This window comes from Xenopus laevis, chromosome 2L (assembly GCF_017654675.1).
Source record: "Xenopus laevis strain J_2021 chromosome 2L, Xenopus_laevis_v10.1, whole genome shotgun sequence".
NCBI lineage: Eukaryota > Metazoa > Chordata > Amphibia > Anura > Pipidae > Xenopus > Xenopus laevis.
Window position 1 is genome coordinate 50,033,159 of NC_054373.1, and position 21,923 is coordinate 50,055,081.

The following is a 21,923-nucleotide window of genomic DNA, read 5'->3' on the forward strand; positions in this document are numbered from 1 at the left end:
TGAGGGTTAAGGAGAACAAGTCGCAGCCGCTCAGGAGGGTAGGTGATGGAATGGGAGAAGGGAGTGTGGCGGAATTTTGGTAGGTCTGAGGCTAGGGGGTGTGGTCATTGGCCACGGTTAAGAGGGGAAGGTCAAAACAAGGGGCCTAGCCTCAGAATGTAGATAGGTCCAGTAGCAAGGGGATCTCCATAGGAGCAGCCTTCAGCGGCTAGGGGTGGGGATCCCACTGGACATTGGTTATAATGTTAACGTTGGAAATGTTAAATATATGTGATTAACTTGTGGATAAATAAAAGTGGCTGGGGCCTTTCCAATCCATTAAAGAAGTGTTCTGTGGTTTATTTAATAATAGGGGGGAAGTAGTTTGGGAAGAGGGTCCAAGACTTGACGATACTCAGGTCATGGCAAAAGGAAAATGACACGTACTGGTAGATAGTGACGCGCTGCTCTCAAAGACTTCTTTAGTTTACAGTACTGGCACGTCAGTACGTCTCTTGACACCTTCAGCCCTAAAGAAGTATATGAGAGTGGCTCGTAACTACGTACCAGTACGTAGCAGCTACATTATAATTTACCAGTCCTGTCATTCATGACATACCCAAATCAGGTTTTTGAGAACTCATGCCTGTACTTATAGAGCTGCACTTACTATGGCAATGCTAAGGGTATAACTCACTGAGCCAGAAAATTCCACCTATAGAAGTGTTTACAGTCATCAGGAGAGCTGCACACAAATAATAGATCAGGTGACAGATCAGGTAGAACTTGCCAGCAGGGTTTTCAGTCAGCAGAGAAACATTTTACAAATTTCAATCTCTTTATTCCAGGGTGAACCAGTGGATTTGGAACTCAATAGCAGGTATGCCCCCTTGAAAGGAAAAACTTTACCTATGTACACAAATATATGTTTATGTGGCATGTAGTGGCCACAAAATATAGAATGCAATGCTTCTGACGCTGTTATATTACTTAGAATGCTCGGGACATGGGGTTTTCCAGATAACGGATCTTTCCATAATTTGGATCTTCATACCTTAAGTCTACTAGAAAATCATGTAAACATTAAATAAACCCAATAGGCTGGTTTTACTTCCAATAAGAATTAATTATATATTAGTTTGGATCACGTACAAGATGCTGTTTTATTACTACAGAGACAATGAAAACCATTTTTAAAGATTTGGATAATATGGATAAAACGGAGTCTATGTGAGACGGCCTTTCTGTAATTCAGAGGTTTCCGGATAATGTATGCTATACCCATATATGAATAGGAGAGGACCTGAATAGAAAAAGAAGTAAGAAAAAGTAAGAATAACAATAAGAAGAAAATATAAGTAAAAAAATATAAGAATAACAATAATATTGTAGCCTCCCAGAACAATAGTTGTTTTGGTTGCTGGGGTCAGTAACCCACATTTAAAAGTTGTAAAGGAGTCAGGAGAAAAAGGCAAATGATTAAAAAAATATATAAAAATAAAAATATTAAGAACAATTGAAATGTTGCTTAAAATTGGCTATTCTAAACCATACTAAAATTAACTTCCTCCATTTTAACATCCTCTCTGTTCAAATTCAGCAAAGCTTTATTTCACATCTAACCACCTGAAGCGTAAACCCGGAAATTATAACACTTGCCTTAATAATAGTGTCCACAACATGGCTCCTGCCTGATTGGTGTGATTGTGAATTCCAAGATTGTGAAAGAAACAAGACTGAAATAATTTATAACATAAGTTAATTTTCTTTAATTAACATTATAAAATAGGATTCCTAATTATTTCTTCGGATGACAGGTCCCCTTTATATTTTGAGAAATATTGACCTATTTATAAAACTCGATTTTTTTTTTCTGGTCGGGCTTTTTGGGGCAAAAACTAAAAATTTTTTGTGTGACAAAAAACTTGTGTTTCCTAGATTTATTATACCCCGATGCTCCAAAATGCCTGAGAACCAGGCATCTCAAACCTGTCGAGGTCATATATAAGTCAATGGCAGATGTCCCTATTCCAGTTTGAAGATATTGCGGTCTGCGATGGGTTTAACCCGATAATCCAAAAAAATCTGGGTTTTCGGGCAATAACCTGAAAAAATCAAGCGATTCTGGAGAAAAGACGGAAAAATTCATACGTTTCAAGTTTTGCTTAATTTTAGCATGTTTTTTCCCGACTCGACTTTTTCGAGTTATTTAAATGATAGATAAGGTAAAATCGTAGATGGGAGTTTGGTCGAGCGTTCTTTTTTAAAAAAATATGGAAAGAATTAGATTTTAGTAAATAACCCCTTATATGTTGTGTTCATTGTTTATCAGCTCCATTTTAGTATTAAACTTGTCCCTCCTCCACCTTAACAATGTCTTTAAAATCTAAATTACACTGTTTTGTCACATAAAAATTGGCTTTTGGGGATTAGCAAATTTTACTGTCAGAACCGAGATTAGCCTTTTATTAGGAAGGATTAATCTTTTATTAAGAGGGATATATTCAGTAATTCTCTATCTGCTTTAGTTACTAATTATAAATGCAGACGTACCAGTAGTGATAAACTGAAAGGTTTACAAGATATCTAGATATTCAGTATTACTGTATTTAGAGGGCAAAAAAGTATTTTCCTTAAAAACAGATTATTTAAAAGTTAACAGATGGAAGGCAGAATGCTGTGGTTGAAATCTCTTTTGCAAAACTATAAACATGGTCCAGACACTTCTAAAGACTTGGGGGGGGGGGGTTATTTACTAATTTATCTCATTGTTCCAATAAAAAAGCTTAACCAAAATCCCATGCTCGATTTTGCCTTATTTGTTAATAAATGAACTCAATTTAATCGAATCTGTAAGAAACACCAAAAATTTTTGCAAAAAAACGATTTTTTTCGAGCTTTGCTCCAGAAAAGCTAAAAAAATTTGAGTTTTGTTTGAAAACCCAGGTCTAAACCCAGTGCGGACCACGATAACTTCAATTTGGGACATATACATCTCCCGTTGACTTTTACAGGTCTCAGGTGGATTTTCAAATTCTGGCTTTTTGTAGCAGAGGTACAGGTATGGGACCTGTTATCCAGAATGCTTGGGACCTGGGGTTTTCTGGATAACGCATCTTTCCGTAATTTGGGTCTTCATACCTTAAGTCTAATAGAAATTAATTTAAACATTAAATAAACCCAATAGGCTGGTTTTGCCTCCAATAAGGATTAATTATATCTTAGTTTGGATCAAGTACAAGCTACTGTTTTATTATTACAGAGAAAAAGGAAATTATTTTTAATAATTTGGATAAAATGGAGTCTATGGGAGACAGCCATTCCGTAGTTCGGAGCTTTCTGGATATCGGGTTTCAAGATAAGGGATCCTATACCTGTATAATAAATCTAGAAAAATTCAAGGTTTTTTTCCCACATATGATTTGAGTTTTTGCCCTAAAAAGCTTGATCAGAAAATTTTGAGGTTTAGTAGATAAGCCCCTTGGAGTATATATATTTTTTCCTTCTTGGTCAAAAAATCCAAAGATGTTGAATTGAAAGGGGGCCCTGGATGTTTGGGAAAAGTAAGCGATACAATAAAAAAAAAATTGAGGATACAGTAAAGGGAGAGGTGGGTGATACAATTAGCATGCAGCTCTATACTAGGCACATTCCATAGAATGCCTCCTCTTTAACTGATCTGTTTTAACCTCACCAATATGAACTATACATTTTCTAATGCTATATCTGTACTGGCCCGTATACTAGAGTGGCTAGGGCTAGCTAAAAATTTTAAAAATATTCATAACAATCTTTTGTGATCGGAAAACAGATGCTATTTCTTACACCGACTATATAATGCATTCAAAATCCCTGTCCTCAAGCATGGCACAACTAAACTGAGGAAAAATAACACTGCTCAGAATTTAATTTCTAAACCTATGAATTTATGCTGACTCCACTACTGAATCCACTGAATCCACTACCCACAATAGGCTTGAGGCTTACCAGAAAGTAGGTGTGTCTATCCAAAAGTGGCCAGAGCAGATCAGCAACATTATCTAAATGAGCCTATATTTTTAATATTCAGTTGTTTGGGGGATTGAATTCACACATCACAGTGATGTCAGTCTGTCAATCAAAGGTCAATGCTAAATGTAGAGTAAAGCCTTGTTTATAAAGTTAGCTTTCAAAGAGCTACATAACAGTGCTAAATGTTGACAGATACCTGGGCTACTTTACTTATACCTATGCAAAACCAATATCATATAGACTATGCAACCATGAAAAGTGATCCTCAATAGTGGCTTTTTTTAACTGTTCTACAGGATATATTAATGAATATTTTTATTATATCAGAAATGCATGCCATAATAAATACTGCAACTCCAGTCCCCCCTTCGCTGAGTAAGTATAACATAGCAATTGAACTTGGATGGATGCCCCATGGCTACAAAGCAACTTACTTATATTATATGTAGTAGTGTTTCTAAAGCAAACTCAGAGTACATTTTATATTTAAATGTTTATAAACCACTCAATGGGCAATCCTTATAATGCATTCAATGAGCAATCCTTCAATTAGGCTGTAAAAGTCCAAAGTAGAAGTTTATCTAATAAATAAACTTCTGCTTTAGATTTCAATAGGTGGTATTATAATGTACTTCTTAGTAAAAAAAATTATCACACATGGGTGGCCAAAATGAACAAAATGGATCTTTTTTTTTTTTTATAGCTCTATGAAAATATTTTTTGCAAATACAGGTATAGGATCCATTAACCAGTAAGTTATCTAGAAAGTTCCAAATAACGGAAAGGGCGCCTCCCATAAACTCCATTTAATAGATATAATTCAAATTTTTTTAAATTATTTTCTTGTTCTCTGTAATAATAAAATAGTACATTGTACTTGATCCCAACTAAGATATAACTAATCCCTATTGAAAGCAAAACCAGCCTATTAGGATTATTTAATGTGTACAGGATTTTCTAGTAAATTCAAGGTATGAAGATCCAAATTACAGACCCTAGAAAGCCCAGGTCCCGAGCATTCTGTATAACAGGTCACATACCTGTGCTCTACTTATCTACAGTCTGTCTACAATACAACTAAGTCTAAATCGTACAAAAATAAGGAGATTCAATCGTTTTTTCAGAGGAAACATTTATTCACAAATAATCAGAAGGGGAAAAAAAGACTGCTACTTTGACCACTGCTGCAGTGCTCCCTTCAGAGGCAATTAAAATGGTAGTTTATTAACTTTTATTATGTTATAGAATGGCATGTTCTTAGCAACTTTTCAGTTGATCTTCATATTTTATTTTTTTATAGTAGTTTTTGAATTATTTGTGATCCTGCCTCTTTTCAACTTTCAGTAGGGTTCAATGACCAGAGCAGCCAAAGGCAAATACCAACCTGAGTGTAATAAAAATACCTGGTGGTCTAGTGGTACGGCGGCGTGGACGGCCGCCACGCCACCGCGCTCCTGCTCCTGCCTCCAGCGCCATCTTGGTTACTTAGGGCGCGTGCGGCGTGCCTGCGCGCTTCTTAAAGGTACAGGCGCGCTGGCGTGATTGCGCCAGCACGCATGACGCTCGTTTGGCGCGAAATTTGAAAATATTTAAGGCCCATTCTGACCCCCAGCCAGTGCCCGTGATAGAATCTTGATTCTGGTGGTTCCTGAAGCCTTGTGCTGTCTGTTCATGTGAAACTTGTATCTGTTATTCCGGTTTTGATCCCTGCCTGTTCCTGAGTATTCTGATATCCGAATCCTGACCTTTGCCTGCATCTCGACTACTCTTTCTGCCTGACCCCATCTGTTTGATTACCCGGTTTGACCCTTGTCTGCCTGACGATTCTTGATATCTGCCTGCCTCGACCCTGCCTGTCTGACGATTCTCTTGCCTGCTCCATTTGTACCGTGACCTTCGGCCCAAAAGACTCTGCTAACAGCCGTGCCCCTTTGCCAGCCAGAACACCTCACCTTGCACCCCTCGTTAAGTCCAGGTGGCACCCAAGTAAGCTGAGGGCTCCTCCCGAAGCCCAACGGTGGTCACACTACTGGTGAAGCCGAGCCGAGACCAGGGTGCTTGGCACTTGTTCTGGTATCGGATGCCGGCCGTGACACTAAGGCTACAGTTTTATTGCTGTTACTTTTTATTGCTTATCTTTCTATTCAGCCACTCTTTTTTCATCTGCAAGTCTTTTATATTCACCATTGCCTGGTAAACTGGAAGCTAGTAACTAGATAGCTGCTAAAATTTCAAACTGCAGAGCTGCTGATCAAAAATCTAAATAATTCAAAATTCAAAAAATTAAGACCAAATGCAAACTGTCTCCAAATAACACTACATCATATCAAAAGTTAGTTTAAATGTGAAATACACTTTTGATATCAGAGACTGGGCACTTTATTGACACTTTACATGCAGCACATCGACATTATATTGCAAAAACACCTTCTGCAGAAAAACTGGTAACATAGTCAATTATATTTAAAAATGATATTATATTTTAAAACATACAAACCATTACATGTTTTCAGTATTATATAATTCTCTAATAATATGAAGTCACTCTCAGTGCAGTCAAGTAGAGTGAATGTTTTGTGAATAGCCTGGAATTTTACAACTGGCTTGTATAAAACTGAATGTTCATTTAGTTCTTTCACTTCCAAAAATAAATTAATTCTAAGTAAAGTTGGCCATACACGGGCCGATAAAATCTGCCGACAGACCGAGTCGGCAGCTTATTGGCCCGTGTATGGGGGCCCCCGACGGGCTTCCCCGATCGAGATCTGTCCGAAAGTCGGCCAGATCTCGATCGGATGGGATTAAAAATCCCGTCGGATCGTGGTTGCATCTGTTCGTTGATGTGGCCCGTTTGCGTTGGCTAGGATCCGATCGTTGGGCCCTAGGGCCCACGATCGGATCAGCCCGATATTGCCCACCTCAAGGTGGGCATATCGGAGGGAGATCCGCTCGTTTGGCGACATCGCCAAACGAGCAGATCTCTCCATGTATGGGCACCTTAAGAGTAAGATAAATACCTTGGTCAGCTATTTACTAAGTTTCTCAAACATGTAAACATTTCAAAACCTATCCCAGGGATTACAGCAATTGTATAGGTACCTACAGGTATAGCATACCTTACATACAGGTATAGGATCCGGTATCTGGATACCCATTACCAGAAAGCTCAGAATTACAGAAAGGCTTCCAAAAGACTCAATTTTATCTAAATAATCCAAATTTATTAAAATTATTTCTTTTTTTTACTGTAATAATAAAACAGTGTCTTGTACTTGATCCCAACTAAGATATAATTAACCCTTATTGGAGGAAAAACCATCTTATTGGGTTTATTTAATGTTTATATGATTTTCTACTAGACTTAGAGGCCTATTTATCAAAGTTCAGAATTTAGTGCTTTTCGAGGTTTTAGAAACCATGACCAAACTCTTGGGGTCATATTTATTATGCTGTGTAAGTACATCAGGATAATACACCACACATCGCAAGACTTTGCCGTGTAAAAAACGGGCGAAAAAAAAGGAGAGTGACTTCCACCGGAAGCAAAGTAAAACAACTACGGCAAATCTAGCATTTGCATGGCGTAAAATTACTCGCACCATGATAAATTCGCCATTTGTTTTACACAGCTTTTTCCACAATTTTTTCTGAGAATTTAGTTTTACACAGCATAATAAATATGCACCTAAAGCTACGAATGTCATGGAATGTATTAAAAGATCTGAATTAAACAAGTATGAATGAAAAATAATGCTCTAAAAAATAAGAATACCTGGAAAAGTTCTAAAAATACAAGTTTTTCGGACAATTCCTAGGTAAAAAAAAATCTGAAAAAATGTAAAGTCCGAATCGATTTAAAAGGTCCAATAGGATCAGCGCAGCTCCCACTGACTTCTATAGGACCTTGACAATTTTTACCTGGCAAAGTTTTGTATTATAGGCTTTTGAGGTTTTTACAACTCAAAACTTATCAATTTTTTTTTAAAAAAAAGCTTTTAAAAAAACAAAACAGGAAAACCACTTATTTTTAGAGATTAGTGGGGAAAAAAAAAATCAAAATTCGATTGTTAGTAAATGGGCCTCCAATGGTACGAAGATCCCAGGTCCCGAGCATTCTGGATAACAGGTCCCATACTTGTTTCAAGCTATACCCAAACTGGAGCCTCCAAATCTGGAGATGGTGCTCACCCATAGCTTATTCAATAGGCAATGGAAACCAATTTGCAAAATACTATAAGAAATAGCTACGAGGCATTCCGAATCTGGATACTGGCGAAATGTAACAACTGTCAGATTTTTTAGCAACTGCGATTAGTAGTGCAGAATGTACTTTGCATCAGCACTATTGTACAGTATGGGTGTAGGTTCACATAATACACAAGAGCCATGAATATCCTGTAAATCATATTCTTATAAACAGTGCTTATTAATGTCATTGGTTAAAATCTAAGCTTAGTGATGTATTTTCTGTCACATGACTCACTGAGACTTGTGTATTATAATAAATAAAGTACCCCATGATGCAAAATGAGGATTTTAGAAGCAACCTTGGAGTTCTGTAACCTGTATAAAAACCTATAATATCCTTATATTTTACAAGGGGTACTTTATTCACTATATAAGCTGTGTTTCGGGTGTCAGAACACCCCCGGAATGTATATTAATGTTTTCTCGTCATGTACATTAACAGCGTCCTACTAGAGGCAGTATGGCCTTAATATAGTTTCACTTTCCTTTGCCTATATAATCTCTACATCTACTGGGACATATTGACATCATAATTCCACTTCAACATGAACGTTCCTTTTTCCATTTTATATATATATATATATATATATATATATATATATATATATATATATATATATATATATATATATATATATATATACCCCATTTATATGAATGCCTGTTTTATCTTTTATTTATTATTCATATTAAATATAAGCACTTAGCTTATGACCAGAACAGGACATACCTTGGGTACACAGCTATGCACAAAGCTGTTTGCTTTTTATGAGGCAATCCAAATAATTAACTAGAGTACACCACTGTCCAATAGTGAGGATGTTGTTACAGCTGAGAATGAATCTGCTGAAGGAACTAAAACTCATTTCTAGAAATGTATCTTGAACGTTTTACAGATGAGGGATCTTGAATCAACATGTCCTACGGTTACAAAACACATGTAAAAAAATGCAAATCAGTAATAAATTAATTATTTCTTTCGATAGGAATCCTTGGAAAATTGCATTCCTTTATGTTAGAGCTTTCTAGGTACAGGTATGGGATCCGTTATCCAGAAATCTGTTTCTGTTTCTCTTCATTCTGTCTTCATGCAGCAGTTGGGTGTCAGATATTCATTGACAGTTAGATCCAATATATCTTATAAAGGGGGGTTCCTTTTACCTAGAAAATGTATTAGAGCTAAGTCTATTAAACACGCCAGAAATCCTGTCTCTCTACATGCAGAATTTGAGCAAAAGACAGTTATTTTGTTAGATTTTATTTGTACTGGAATCAGTTGTTTCAGTGAGCTCTAATACATCCGCTAGTTAAGGAGACCCCTTATAAGATAGATTGCATCATTCATTTGACACCCAACTCCTGCATGAAGACATAATGAAGAGAAACAGATGCCGAGAGAAGGATAGTATACATAAACTTGATTATTTCAGAAATGGTACAGAATGTTTAATTGATTGTATTTAGAATGTTCCTTATCTCAGTATGTGGAAGCTTATATTAAATTTCCATTTTCGCAATAGTTCCCCCTTAAAGGACCAGTAACATCAAAAAAAAAATTTAAAAAATCTGTTAGAATACAACGGAAAAAAAACACCAAGACAAATTACAATTTCAAATTGCAAAGCCTTTATTAAGAAATAACTTACCGAAACTCCACTTCCTGTCCTCTTCAGAAACGGCGATATGGCGACCATCCATAGTGCAGTGCTGGAATTGTCCTCCCTGGCTAGCTCCCATAGTCTACTGACAGCAGGAAGACGGTGCTGGAAAGCGGCCCGACTGGATGAAGAGCGGAGATCTTGCGGGGACTCAGCCTCCTACTCACCCGGCCCTGCAGCAGCAAGCGATGCTTAGCGAGAGTGCCCCAGGCGGGTGGCAGGGCACACAGACATCGCTGATTGTGTCTTCATCCCTTCTGGGTGCATCTAGCAGGAGTAGTGAGTCCCGTGGGAACTACCAAGGAGAAACCCCCTGCTTCCAAACATGGACCACCAGAGCTGGGCCAGAACTGCAGCTGTCAGCCTTAGTACTAGCAATCATAGAATGGATACAGCAGAATGCGGGCGGCGATACGTAAAGTCGGGTTTTGCGCAGCCGAACATAGACACCGGCCTGACACCAGCAGCACACCGCTTCTTCAGCCTCACGGACTCACAGTTCCACGAATTGGCCAGGACATTCGAGCAGCTGGTGGAGAACCTCTTCAGCCTCCCCAAGGACATCCCATTCAGTTGCCTCCGAAAGGTACCGGCCTTCTCCATATCCCTGCTCCTTCCCCAGCACCTCATTGGGGATCGTGTAACTGGTAACGGTATCATGTTAGTGACCAGGTGACAAGAGCATCGGAATCCTTACCGACAGCCGAGCCTAGGCAGGAAGAAGTAGGCAGGAGCACTGGTCACTAAGACCCAGCAGAATGCTAAGTAGCGCTGTCGGGCCGGTGTCTATGTTCAGCTGCGCAAAACCCCTGACTTTCCGTATCGCCGCCCGCATTCTGCTGGATCCATTCTTTGATTGCTAGTACTAAGGCTGACAGCTGCAGTTCTAGCCCAGCTCTGGTGGTCCATGTTTGGGAGCAGGGGGTCTCTCCTTGGTAGTTCCCACGGGATGAAGAGACAACCAGCGATGTCTGTGTGCCACCCGCCTGGGGCACTCTCGCTAAGCATCGCTTTCTGCTGCAGGGCCGGGTGAGTAGGAGGCTGTTCCGGGCACACAGGATAGGCACAGGCTGTGGGAGCAGGGGAGGATAATGGGCTCCCTGTAGAAGGAGCCGCACACTGGACACTTCAGCTCTTCATCCAGGCCGCTTTCCAGCACCGTCTTCCTGCTGTCAGTAGACTATGGGAGATATCCAGGGAGGACAAATCCAGCACCGCACTATGGATGGTCGCCATATCGCCGTTTCTGAAGAGGACAGGAAGTGGAGTTTCGGTAAGTTATTCCTTAATAAAGGCTTTGCAATTTGAAATTTTAATTTGTCTTGGTGGTTTTTTTCGTTGTATTCTAACAATTTTTTTTAAAAACGATTTTGATGTTACTGGCCCTTTAAATACCCAAGCAAAGCACTCAGAAATATACAGTTTTGTTCGCAGAGTAAAATTCCACATTTCTTACTCCCTTGGACATTCAGATGTGATTGGAATGCACAATTACGCCACAACTATGAGCACACCAAGACCATCACCATCTAAGGTGGCTACTAAGAAGAGTGCAAAAGGCTGACTAGCAGGTGTTATAAGGACGGTTGGTTCAAGTGCACAGAGTCATCTTAAAGGGGATGTTCAGCTTTAAATTAACATTTAGTATGGCATAGAGAGTGATATTCTGAGGCAATTTGCAATTGGTTTTCAATTTTTATTATTTGTTATTTTTGCGTTATTTAGCTTTTTATTCAGTGGCCCTCCAGTTTGCAATTTCAGCAGTCTGGTTGCAAGGGGCCGAATTACCATAGCAACCGTGCACTAATTTGAATAAAAGAATGAATAGAAAGATGAGAAATAAGAAATAGCAATAACAATACATTTGTAGCCTTGCGAGGCATTTGTTGTTTTAGATAGGGTCTAGGCAAATAACTCAAAAACTATAAAATATAAATAATGATGACCAACTGCTAAGTTGTCAGGAATTGGCCATTCCATAACCTACTGAAACGTACTTCAAAGGTGAACTGCCCCTTTAAATAAGGGCATCATTAAAATAAGGTGCCATGAAAACTCATCTGACAATATAAGCCATTTCTACAGCATATTTTTTTCCTCTTGTTTAAGAGGACACAGCAGACCTGCTGGTTTATCAGGCCATACCATAGTATGACCACTATTATGGAGATGTGCCATTTAAATAGAAAGAAGGGCACCGTTTTTTAAAGGGATACTGTATCATGGGAAAAAAAGTTTTTTTCAAAATGCAGTGTGAAATCCATTTCTCAAAAGAGCAAACAAATTTTTTTAAATCTGACATGGGGCTAGACATATTGTCAGTTTCCCAGCTGCCCCCAGTCATGTGACTTGTGCTCTGATAAACTTCAGTCACTCTTTACTGCTGTACTGTAAGTTGGAGTGATATCACCCCCTCCTTTCCCCACCAGCAGCCTAACAACAGAACAATGGGAAGGTAACCAGATAGCAGCTCCCTAACACAAGATAACAGCTCCCTGGTATATATAAGAATGAAACTCAATAGTAAAAGCCAAGTCCCACTGAGACTGATTCAGTTACATTGAATAGGAGAGATAACAGCCTGCCAGAAAGTAGTTCCATCCTAAAGTGCAGGCACAAGTCACATGACTGGGGCAGCTGGGAAACTGACAATATGTCTAGCCCCATGTCAGATTTCAAAATTGAATATAAAAAATTCTGTTTGCTCTTTTGAGAATTGGATTTCAGTGCAGAAGTCTGCTGGAGTAGCACTTATTAACTGATGCTTTTTTGGAAAAAAAACATGTTTTCCCATGACAGTATCCCTTTAAACAAAAAAAACGGCTTGCAAAAAAGAATGTACTTGCAAAAATAATATTACAGTGTTCATTGAGCTTAAAGCTTTCTATGAAGTTCCTTATAAAAGGCTATTTCTCTCTTAAATGCTACAAAAAATATTTTCCAAACCCACAATACCGTCCTATAATGAAACAAATACATTTTTAGTACCGCACCCATTATTCACCCAGCTACCTTTCTACAAACAGACAATATTAACTGCTCCACTATAATTTTGAATGATTCAGTCACAATCACTTTTTACAATAAGAAAGGAATGCAACCCTGCAACTCTTATGGTCATAATACAAAGCAGGTATGCTCTATATATATATATATATATATATAGAGAGAGAGAGAGAGAGAGAGAGAGAGAGAGAGAGAGAGAGAGAGCGAGAGAAAGAGAGAAAGAGAGAGCGAGAGAGAGACAGACAGACATAAGCTGCACACCATAGACAGTTGTTTCACCGGGGTGCCTGAGCTAACAAACAGCACAAGCAATGCAGAAGAACGGCACTCACAGGACTTGCTGAAGCAATCGTCCAAAGGTTTATTTTACTTAACATTTGGTCCCCCACAGGGACCCTCATCAGGAATAATACAGTGCATTGTATCTATATATAATACACAAAAGCCATGAATATCTTGTAAATTATATCCTTATAAACGGTGAGTTCTGATGTCATTAGTTATAAACGGTGAGTTCTGATGTCATTTCTGTCACATGACTCACTGAAACGTGTGTATTATAATAAATAAAGTACCCCCAGTTGCAAAATATAAGGATATTAGAAGTTACCTCGGAGTTCCATGACCTGTATAAAAACACTCGGCCTTCGGCCTCGTGTTTTTATATGGTCATGAAACTCCTCGGTAACTTATAATATCCTTATATTTTACAAGAGTGGGTACTTTATTCACTATATATATATATATATATATATATATATATATATATATATATATATATATATATATATATATATATATATATTAAAAAAAAAAAATAATCAGTGCACTCAGAATACCTGATTAAAGCCTAGGTACAGGAACATGAAGTCATGAATACGAATAAACAGAAAGAGTCCGCACTCATAGGTCTTGTGAAGAAAAGAGTGAATTTAATCAACGTTTCGGCTCCTACACGTGAGCCGTCTTCAGGGGAAGACTTCCTGAAGAGGGCTCACGTGTAGGAGCTGAAACGTTGATTATATATATATATATATATATATATATATATATATATATATATATATATATATATATATTGAATAAAGTACCCCCTCTTGTGAAATATAAGGATATTATAAGTTACGGAGGAGCTTCATGACCATATAAAAACACGAGGCCGAAGGAACTCCGAGGTTACTTCTAATATCCTCATATTTTGCAACTGGGGGTACTTTATTTATTATAATACAAAAGTTTCAGTGAGTCATGTGACAGAAATGACATCAGAACTCACCGTTTATAACTCATGACATCAGAACTCACCATTTATAAGGATATAATTTACAAGATATTCATGGCTTTTGTGTATATATATATATATATATATATATATATATATATATATATATATATATATATATATAAATGTTGAAAAGCCTCCTCCTTGATCCTTATTGGAAGCAAAACCAGCCTATTGGGTTTATTTAATTTGATTTTCTAGTAGATTCAAATTATAGAAAGATCCGTTATCCGGAAAACCCAAGGTCCCAAGCATTCTGGATAACAGGTCCCATACGTCACAGCAAATACTGATCCAATCAGACCTCTCCCTCTCTCTTCCCCGTAAAAAATGCCTAGAAGCACTTTGAGTAACTTTAATTGTACAGATTATTAACAGATTATTAAGAGTTTGTGTGAATTTGCCCAAATACTCAGTTTCCTGCACAACACAAGTCTCTTATCATACTGGGCCCCAATCAGCTGCTACAAGAGCTCTGTTCATACAGGACTGTAATAAGATAAGAAGGCAGCAAGTGAATCAGCATGAAGGTTCGTTCTGGCCTCAAGCTCAGTTGTACAGTTAGAAGAAAGAAATTGAAGCCGTTCAGGGCAAAACTGCTAAAATGTTTTTTTGTACAGTCTCCTATAACTGCATATATATGACCAAACAATTGTGCAGATGCTCTTGTCTATACCCGTGGCTGGCATTATTTCATTCCAAAACAAAAGGAAGCCATCTATCCTGTATTTGATTTACCTTGTCTTACCTTGCCTGTACAATAAATAGGTGTATACACTGAACATACAGATTTACATACAAAGCAACCAATAACAGATATAAGAGATACCGAGGGTTCTGACTAGAAGAGCTTGCAATTGCACTGTACCTTTATCTAAACAACTGCTGGTGAATGGTTGGTATGGGGAAAACTGTACCATGCGGATTCCATTGAAACCTTAACATATAAACTGCAATGAATTTGAGTGTATTTAACCATTTTGATTACTATAAGGGTCAGGGCACACTTTCAGATTCGGGGAGATTATTCACCCGGTGACAAATCTCCTTTTCTTTAGTGCAACTAATCTCCCCGAACTGCCTCCCCCAGCTAGAAAGTAAATCGCCGTGGGATGGCACTCGGAGCACTTTGTTATCCGAAGTCGCCCGAAGTTGCCTCACGAGGAAACTTCATAAGTTCGGGGAGATTAGTCGCCCTGAAGAAGAGGAGATTTGTCGCTGAGCGTGTGCCCTGACCCTAAATGTGAGTAAGAAACACTTAGAAGTTCAAAAAATTATTTCAGACAAACATCCCACTTCTTTAAAGGTATTGTACTCCATTTAGTTAAATTTTAGTATGTACAGAGTGAAATTCTAAAGCTCCCCATAGACGCGACGATTCTTCTTGCCGAACGACCGATTTTAGGGAAGCCGACCAATCCTTCGAAATTATTGTGCGGTTAGTGGGATTTGAACGATCATACATCTTACGATTTTTTGGCTGACATCTGTAAGGAAATTGTTCGGCCAAGTCAAAAAATCTTTGTCAGTGCAATCTATCTATGTTTGCAGGGCCAAGCAGGCAGCTCTCCTTTGTTTTCCTGGCAACCCGGTCTTTTTAGCTGATTGTAAATTCGTACAATCGTACGATCGTTCTGAGAAGATCGTGGTCTCATGATCAGGATCTGATCTTTTAAAAATCTCAACATCTATGGTCAGCTTAAGACAATTTGCAATTGGTTTTCATTTTTTTTTTTTTTGTGTTTTTTTAGTTATATAGGGGCCTTATTTATTTTTAGATGGGGTCAGTGACCCCCATTTGAAAGCTGCCAAGAGTCAGAAGAAGGCATACAATTAAAAAATAAATAAATAAATAATGAAGACCAATTGAAACGTTGCTGAGAACTGCCAATTCTAGAACACACCAAAAGTTAAACTAAAGGTTAACCACCCCTTTAAGCTAAACTTCTGTTTTTGCTGCTATTGAAGCACATGTACAGTGTGGTATGGTATGTATGCAACACATCCCTGTAATTACTGACACTGCATAAACACAACATCCTGAAATTTATATAAATAAAAATAAATATATTTTCCCTTTAACCTTGGGTAACCAGATGTTGTCAGAAAAGATTTAATCTTTAATTATTTATTGTAAGTTGATAGGAGTTGTGATACAACATCTTGAGAACCACATAAGTAACAGAGGTCTGAAAGCTGGGGACTAGATACAAGCATACTAACTCAAATAAGTCTGTATGTTTAGCCTAGAACTCCATCAGTTTAATTAATTTTTATTTTCCCCAATTGCATTCCATCGAGTTTTTTACATTCACGTAAAATAACGTGAATTTGTTAAGCAAACGTTCGAGTTTATTCGAGGTAGAAAAAAACTCACAAATTCGACCTTTGATAAATAACCCCCTTACAGTCACGTAACTTTATAATTCTTAACAGATAGTAAATTTTAAAGGCAATTTTTGTTAAAGGGGTTGTTGACCTTTCAAACACTTTTTTCAGTTCAGTTGTTTTCAGATTTTTCCCCAGAAATAAAGACTTTTTTTCTGTTACTTTCCATTATTTATTTTTTTACAGTTTTTCCAAAATCTAAGTTTAAAGTTGAATGTTCCTGTCTCTGGTGTTTGAGTCTGGCAGTTCAGTAATTCAGGTGCAGATTCTGAACTGTTACAATTTTGCAACATTTAGTTTATACACTAACGCCAGACGTGGCGTTTTTGCTGCGTTTTTAAAAAAAGAACAGCCAGGCGTAAATACGCATAAACTGCACTACCACTGAAACTAATGGAAAACGCACTATGGCAATTCACACAGGGCGCTTGCAAGCTGAAATCCGCCACAGGACGCCAGTATTGGCGTTTTTTTAGCAGAAACGCCAATGTGTCAAGAAACTACCAAATCAATAGACTCTATGGGATCTGCACGTTTGAAACACTTTACGTAAATACGCAGCGTATTTTAAATATGGCGTCCAAATTCAATGAGAACAATGAGAAGTGCATGTTGGGGAAATAATCGTACGTGCTGAAAAACGCATGTTGATGGTCGCATGTGGTTTCAGTAGCGTATTTACGCCTGGCTGTACTTTTTTAAAAATGCAACGTAAAAACGTCGCAAAAATGTCACGTCTGGCCTTACCCTTAGCAACTATTGTATCAATTCTAACAGCTGCCTGTAATGGAACCCAGATATTCTGCTCAGTAGGGACAAAGATAAGAAATGTATCAACTAAATGTATCAATTTAGAACAGTTTACAAGGTCAGCGACATCCCTTCCAGAGCTGCTTTAGAAGGTTAAAATTACAATTTACACTTCAATATAAAAAAAACAGTGACATATAGAAAATAGAAAGTAATTGGAAAAAGCTGTTATTTCTGGTGAACTAACTGAAAACAACTAGTTGTTTGAAGGTGAACAACCCCTTTAACAGATGAGTGAAATCTACATTTTTAATATACAAATTGGGATCTGGGTTTGGTTTAGTATTTGGCTAAATCCAAAATGTATGAATTAGGTGCATAGTTATAAAAACATTTGTATTCACCTCTTATTACAGAATAAGATGGAACCTGGTAAACTATTTCTTTATTCATATTACTAAAACATCATATACATTACAATCTATACAACTAATAGGTTTCTAAAAGTGTCGAAACCCAATGGGTCCTATTGTGTGCAAAAGACCTGACCATTTAAATATTATCAGCGTATATTTGTAAGAAACTGGGACTGAAGCCTCAAACACATTTGTGGTCCATTTAAACCCAAATACTGGTACTGACATGTTCTTTGCAAATAACGGATCAAGCTAATTCTTGTTTTCCTTATTGGCATTGATAAGTAAAGGCTTAACCCAGTCGAGTGAACTGATATATTTCAGACACAAATCCCCAAATCATGTTAGTAATGCACTTTTCCTGAGAAGGCCTGTTGCTCCAGCTACACAGAACCCAGACCAAACATAAAAAGCCTGTTCCTAAGCAGAACCCAGCAGAAGTAGGTTTTACAGATCAATTAAAGAAACATCCACTTTATATCCACTTCAGGCATAGAAACAAGGCTACTCCATACACTGTATGGCCACGTACATGCTGAACACAAGCAATGAGGGTCCATCCATCACCATCTGTGCAACACCCTTGACATTGGAAGCCCGACAAAATATCCTCCATCTAAAGACTACATCCATAAACTGTGCTACTAGAGTGAACACAAAAAGCCTCTGATATTAGCTGGGACTCGCCAGAACAAAAACCCATTTTCTTAATACAAATGAGTGAAGTTAGTGACCCCCAAACAAACATGGAATCCTATAGTGTCAGCTTTACAACAGGCACACCAGCAGGCACACAGTGCAACTTCCCCCTCCATGAAACACACAATGGGGCAGATTCATTAACTGGCCAATTTTTGCCAGTGCCCGCTTCACACCCATGACAATACTTCGCCAAGCACAAATGTGCTCAGACTCCGCCAATTGACTAATATGCAGAGTTGCGTCCTGGGTGCCGTACGATGGCGACTTTTCGCTAGCGTTACTTCGGCTGTGTGAGCATTTCATAGCGAAGATGTGCTAGCATTCATTTATGCCTGGTGAAAATTCGCTATTGATCTTGCGATTAGGTTAATTTGCATAGGGTGGGTAATTTAAATTTGCATGGAGGTCTTTATTATAAATGTTGGTGTAAATGCTTGACGTTACCACTATTTATTATGCATGTCCAGGGAACCTTAATAAAGACAAGAGAGTTAATATAATGCCCTACACATGAGCCCACTGTAAAATGAATGTTCCATATGTAAAGAAATGTCTGGGAAAAAACGGTTCCAAAAAAAAAAGTTTGTTAGGACTTTTTCAGGCAATCATGCTGAAAAAAGGAAAAGACGCCAGCGTTTATTTGATGTATTTTCGGCACACAGGATATGATGTAAGTGACAGAAGATTGAGGACGATCTAGCTGCTTTATAGCACTTAGGGGTAGATTTAATAAAGGGGCAAAGTGACTAACGCTGGCGATGATTCACCAGCGTTACCGCTTTCAGGCTCTTCGCCGATTTACTAACGGGCACAGGTGTATCTTTTCTAGCGAAAGAGACAGACGCTATTGGTCAATCGCACTCTATCGCCAGGCCAACTTACTTTTTTTTTGGGTAACCGGTTTCCCCCCTACATTTTCTAACATATGGAACATTAACTATACACTGGGCTCATGTGTAGGGCATTATAACAACTCTATTTTATTTATTAAGGTTCCCTGGACTTGTGTAGTGTAATGTATTTGCTAGGGATGCACCGAATCCACTATTTTGGATTCAGTCGAACCCCCAAATCCTATGCAAAAGATTCGGCCGAATACCGAACCGAATCCTAATTTCCATATGCAAATTAGGGGTGGGAAGGGGAAAACATTTTTTACTTCCTTGTACTGTGACAAAAAGTCACGCGATTTCCATCCACGCCCCTAATTTGCATATGCAAATTAGGATTTTGATTTGGTTTGGCCAGACAGAAGGATTCGGCCGAACCCGAATCCTGCTGAAAAAGACAGAATCCTGGCCGAATCCCGAACCGAATCCTGGATTTGGTGCATCTCTAGTATTTGCTGCAACATATACGTCCATTCAACTTTATTATTTCCCGCCGTATGCAAATTAGCCTGAGTGAAGACCTCTAACGAAGTTGCGCTAGGCAGAATTGAACGCTAGCGCATCTTCGCTTTGATAGCAGAAGTAACACTAGTAAAAATTCGCCAGCGTTCGGCGCCCTGGACGCAACTTTGCATTTTAGTAAGTTTGTGTTATCTGAGCAAATTGAGCGAAGTGTTGCAATGGCTGCGAAGCCGTCGCTGGCGAATTTTCGCTGCTTAGTAAATTTACCCCTTCGTCTGGTCTGAGGTGGCGAAGGCAACTCTGGCGAAAGAGGTAACGTTGAGTAAAATCTGCATTTTAGTCAATTTGTGGAGTAACATCTGAAACGTCACTTGGCGATAGAGGATGAATGAACGTAGTGATGGTCTGTTTCACTAGCGATGTCCCTGCGGGTGGCAACGTTGGCAAAAAGTCACTGGTGTTAGCCACTTCTCTCTTTAGTAAATCTTCCCCAGTGGCTACTGACCCCCAAGCCTCATGAGACAGACTTACCTGGCGCAGGTGCCTGAGCAGTTCCATTGCCTCTTCCTGCTTCCCCTGTCTGACCAGCGCCATCATGTCCTGAATCATCCTGATCCTCCTGTGATAAGGAGGGACACTGCCGGCCCCGCTCTTGGCAAGTTTCTCACCAGACCTCAGGCTAAAAGAAGCCCAGAAGTCGCCGCGTTCCCTGGCCGGAGTGGCCTTGCGGGAGCCTGGATGTTGAGGGCTGTCCCCAGCAGCAGAAGCTTGGCACACCTTGGTCTGCTTCGTGCCCATTGGTACAGAGGAAACTCCACGAGAGGCATCCGAGTCGCAAGCCGAGTCGCACAGCCCGATACACCTGCAACAGGTCGGAAGAATTCAGCAAAGAATGTGGGCGCGCACCTGTGTCACATACTCGGCGGGCACGGAGCATCGAGTAAACAGCGGCGGATCCATCCAAGTTCACCGTCCCTTCTGCGTGAATAATACAAGTAGTGCTCCGTCGGTCAGCAACTTTCCCCAGGCGAATCCATCCCGGCCAGAGGGGAGTTCCCGCTATTGTCGCTGTCACTATTAGCGCGCACTGGGCTTAGAGACGACTTGGGGGCCCCTCGTGCGTCGCTGTAGGATCAGAAGGAGTCAGTGTAACCCTCTCATTGGCCCAAACTGAGGATCAGCGTCTCCTCAAGCCCAGGGTGACAGCGGGAGTTGGGACTTCTCGGAACATCCTCCTCTCCTTGTAAAAAGTCTTTGCAGCCGCCTTGCTCTCATAAAGCCGAGACGATTAAACAGTACCGCGCACGCAGCTCCTCCTCAGCTTGGTGCCCCCTCTCAGGGCTTTGCTTTCTGTGTGTGCGAGGGAGACTGGCAGCTACTAGGAGTTCGGTGTCTGGCTGCCTCTCCTCTATCCAGCGCATCTCATAGACTCACAGAGAGGGGGCAGCGCCTGTCACATGGAGGAAGGCGTTTCCTGTGTGTGTGTGTGTGTGACTGTGTGTGTGTGTGACTGTGCTGGAACTACAGTGTGTTTGTCTGTGAGTGTGTGTGTGTGTGTGTGAGAGAGAGAAAGCGATGGGCGGATTTCCATTAAGCGCTGTAAAAACCGTTTTGCCAAGTGCTGATAACTGCGCAACTTCCGCGGGGAGAGATGAGATGAGGGTGCGCTTAACGTGGTACCGCAATGACAAGACTGCGCCTGGGCGGTACAGTGACCCTGGGCTCCAAGGGGCAGATTTACTAAAGGGCGAACTGACTAAAGCTGGGGAAGATCCGCCAGCGTTACCGTTTTCGGGAACTTTGCAGATTAACTAACGGCCGCAGCGATAGAAATAGACGCCAACGGTCATTCTATATCGCCAGGCGAATGGATGTTACTCCGCAAATTCACTAAGATTTACTGAACGTTACCTCTTTCGCCAGACTTGATTTAACCAGCTCAGACCAGGCGAAGGGGCAAATTCACCTAGAATTCGCCAGCGACGGCTTCACAGTGCAACACTTCACCAGGCGCAGATTCGCAAGGACACCGTTAATTCACTGAAATCCGAAGTTGCGTCCAGGGCACCAAACGCTGGTGAAGTTGCACTATTGTTACTGCGCCAAGCATAGTGAAGTTGCACTAGCGTTG

The 21,923-nt window shown here is 39.6% G+C and overlaps 1 protein-coding gene across 1 annotated transcript in view; it reads right to left on the minus strand.

The window, feature by feature from the left end:
* The window catches only part of LOC108708044 (leucine-rich repeat-containing protein 75A), a 154,240-nt gene extending 132,927 nt beyond the window's left edge, over nt 1-21,313 (minus strand). Inside the window, exon 1 of the mRNA XM_018246323.2 lies at nt 20,324-21,313. Within this exon, the coding sequence (XP_018101812.1) occupies nt 20,324-20,590 (267 nt within the window). The 5' untranslated portion in view covers nt 20,591-21,313. The remainder of the gene's footprint in view (nt 1-20,323) is intronic.
* Between the last annotated feature and the right edge of the window lie 610 nt (nt 21,314-21,923).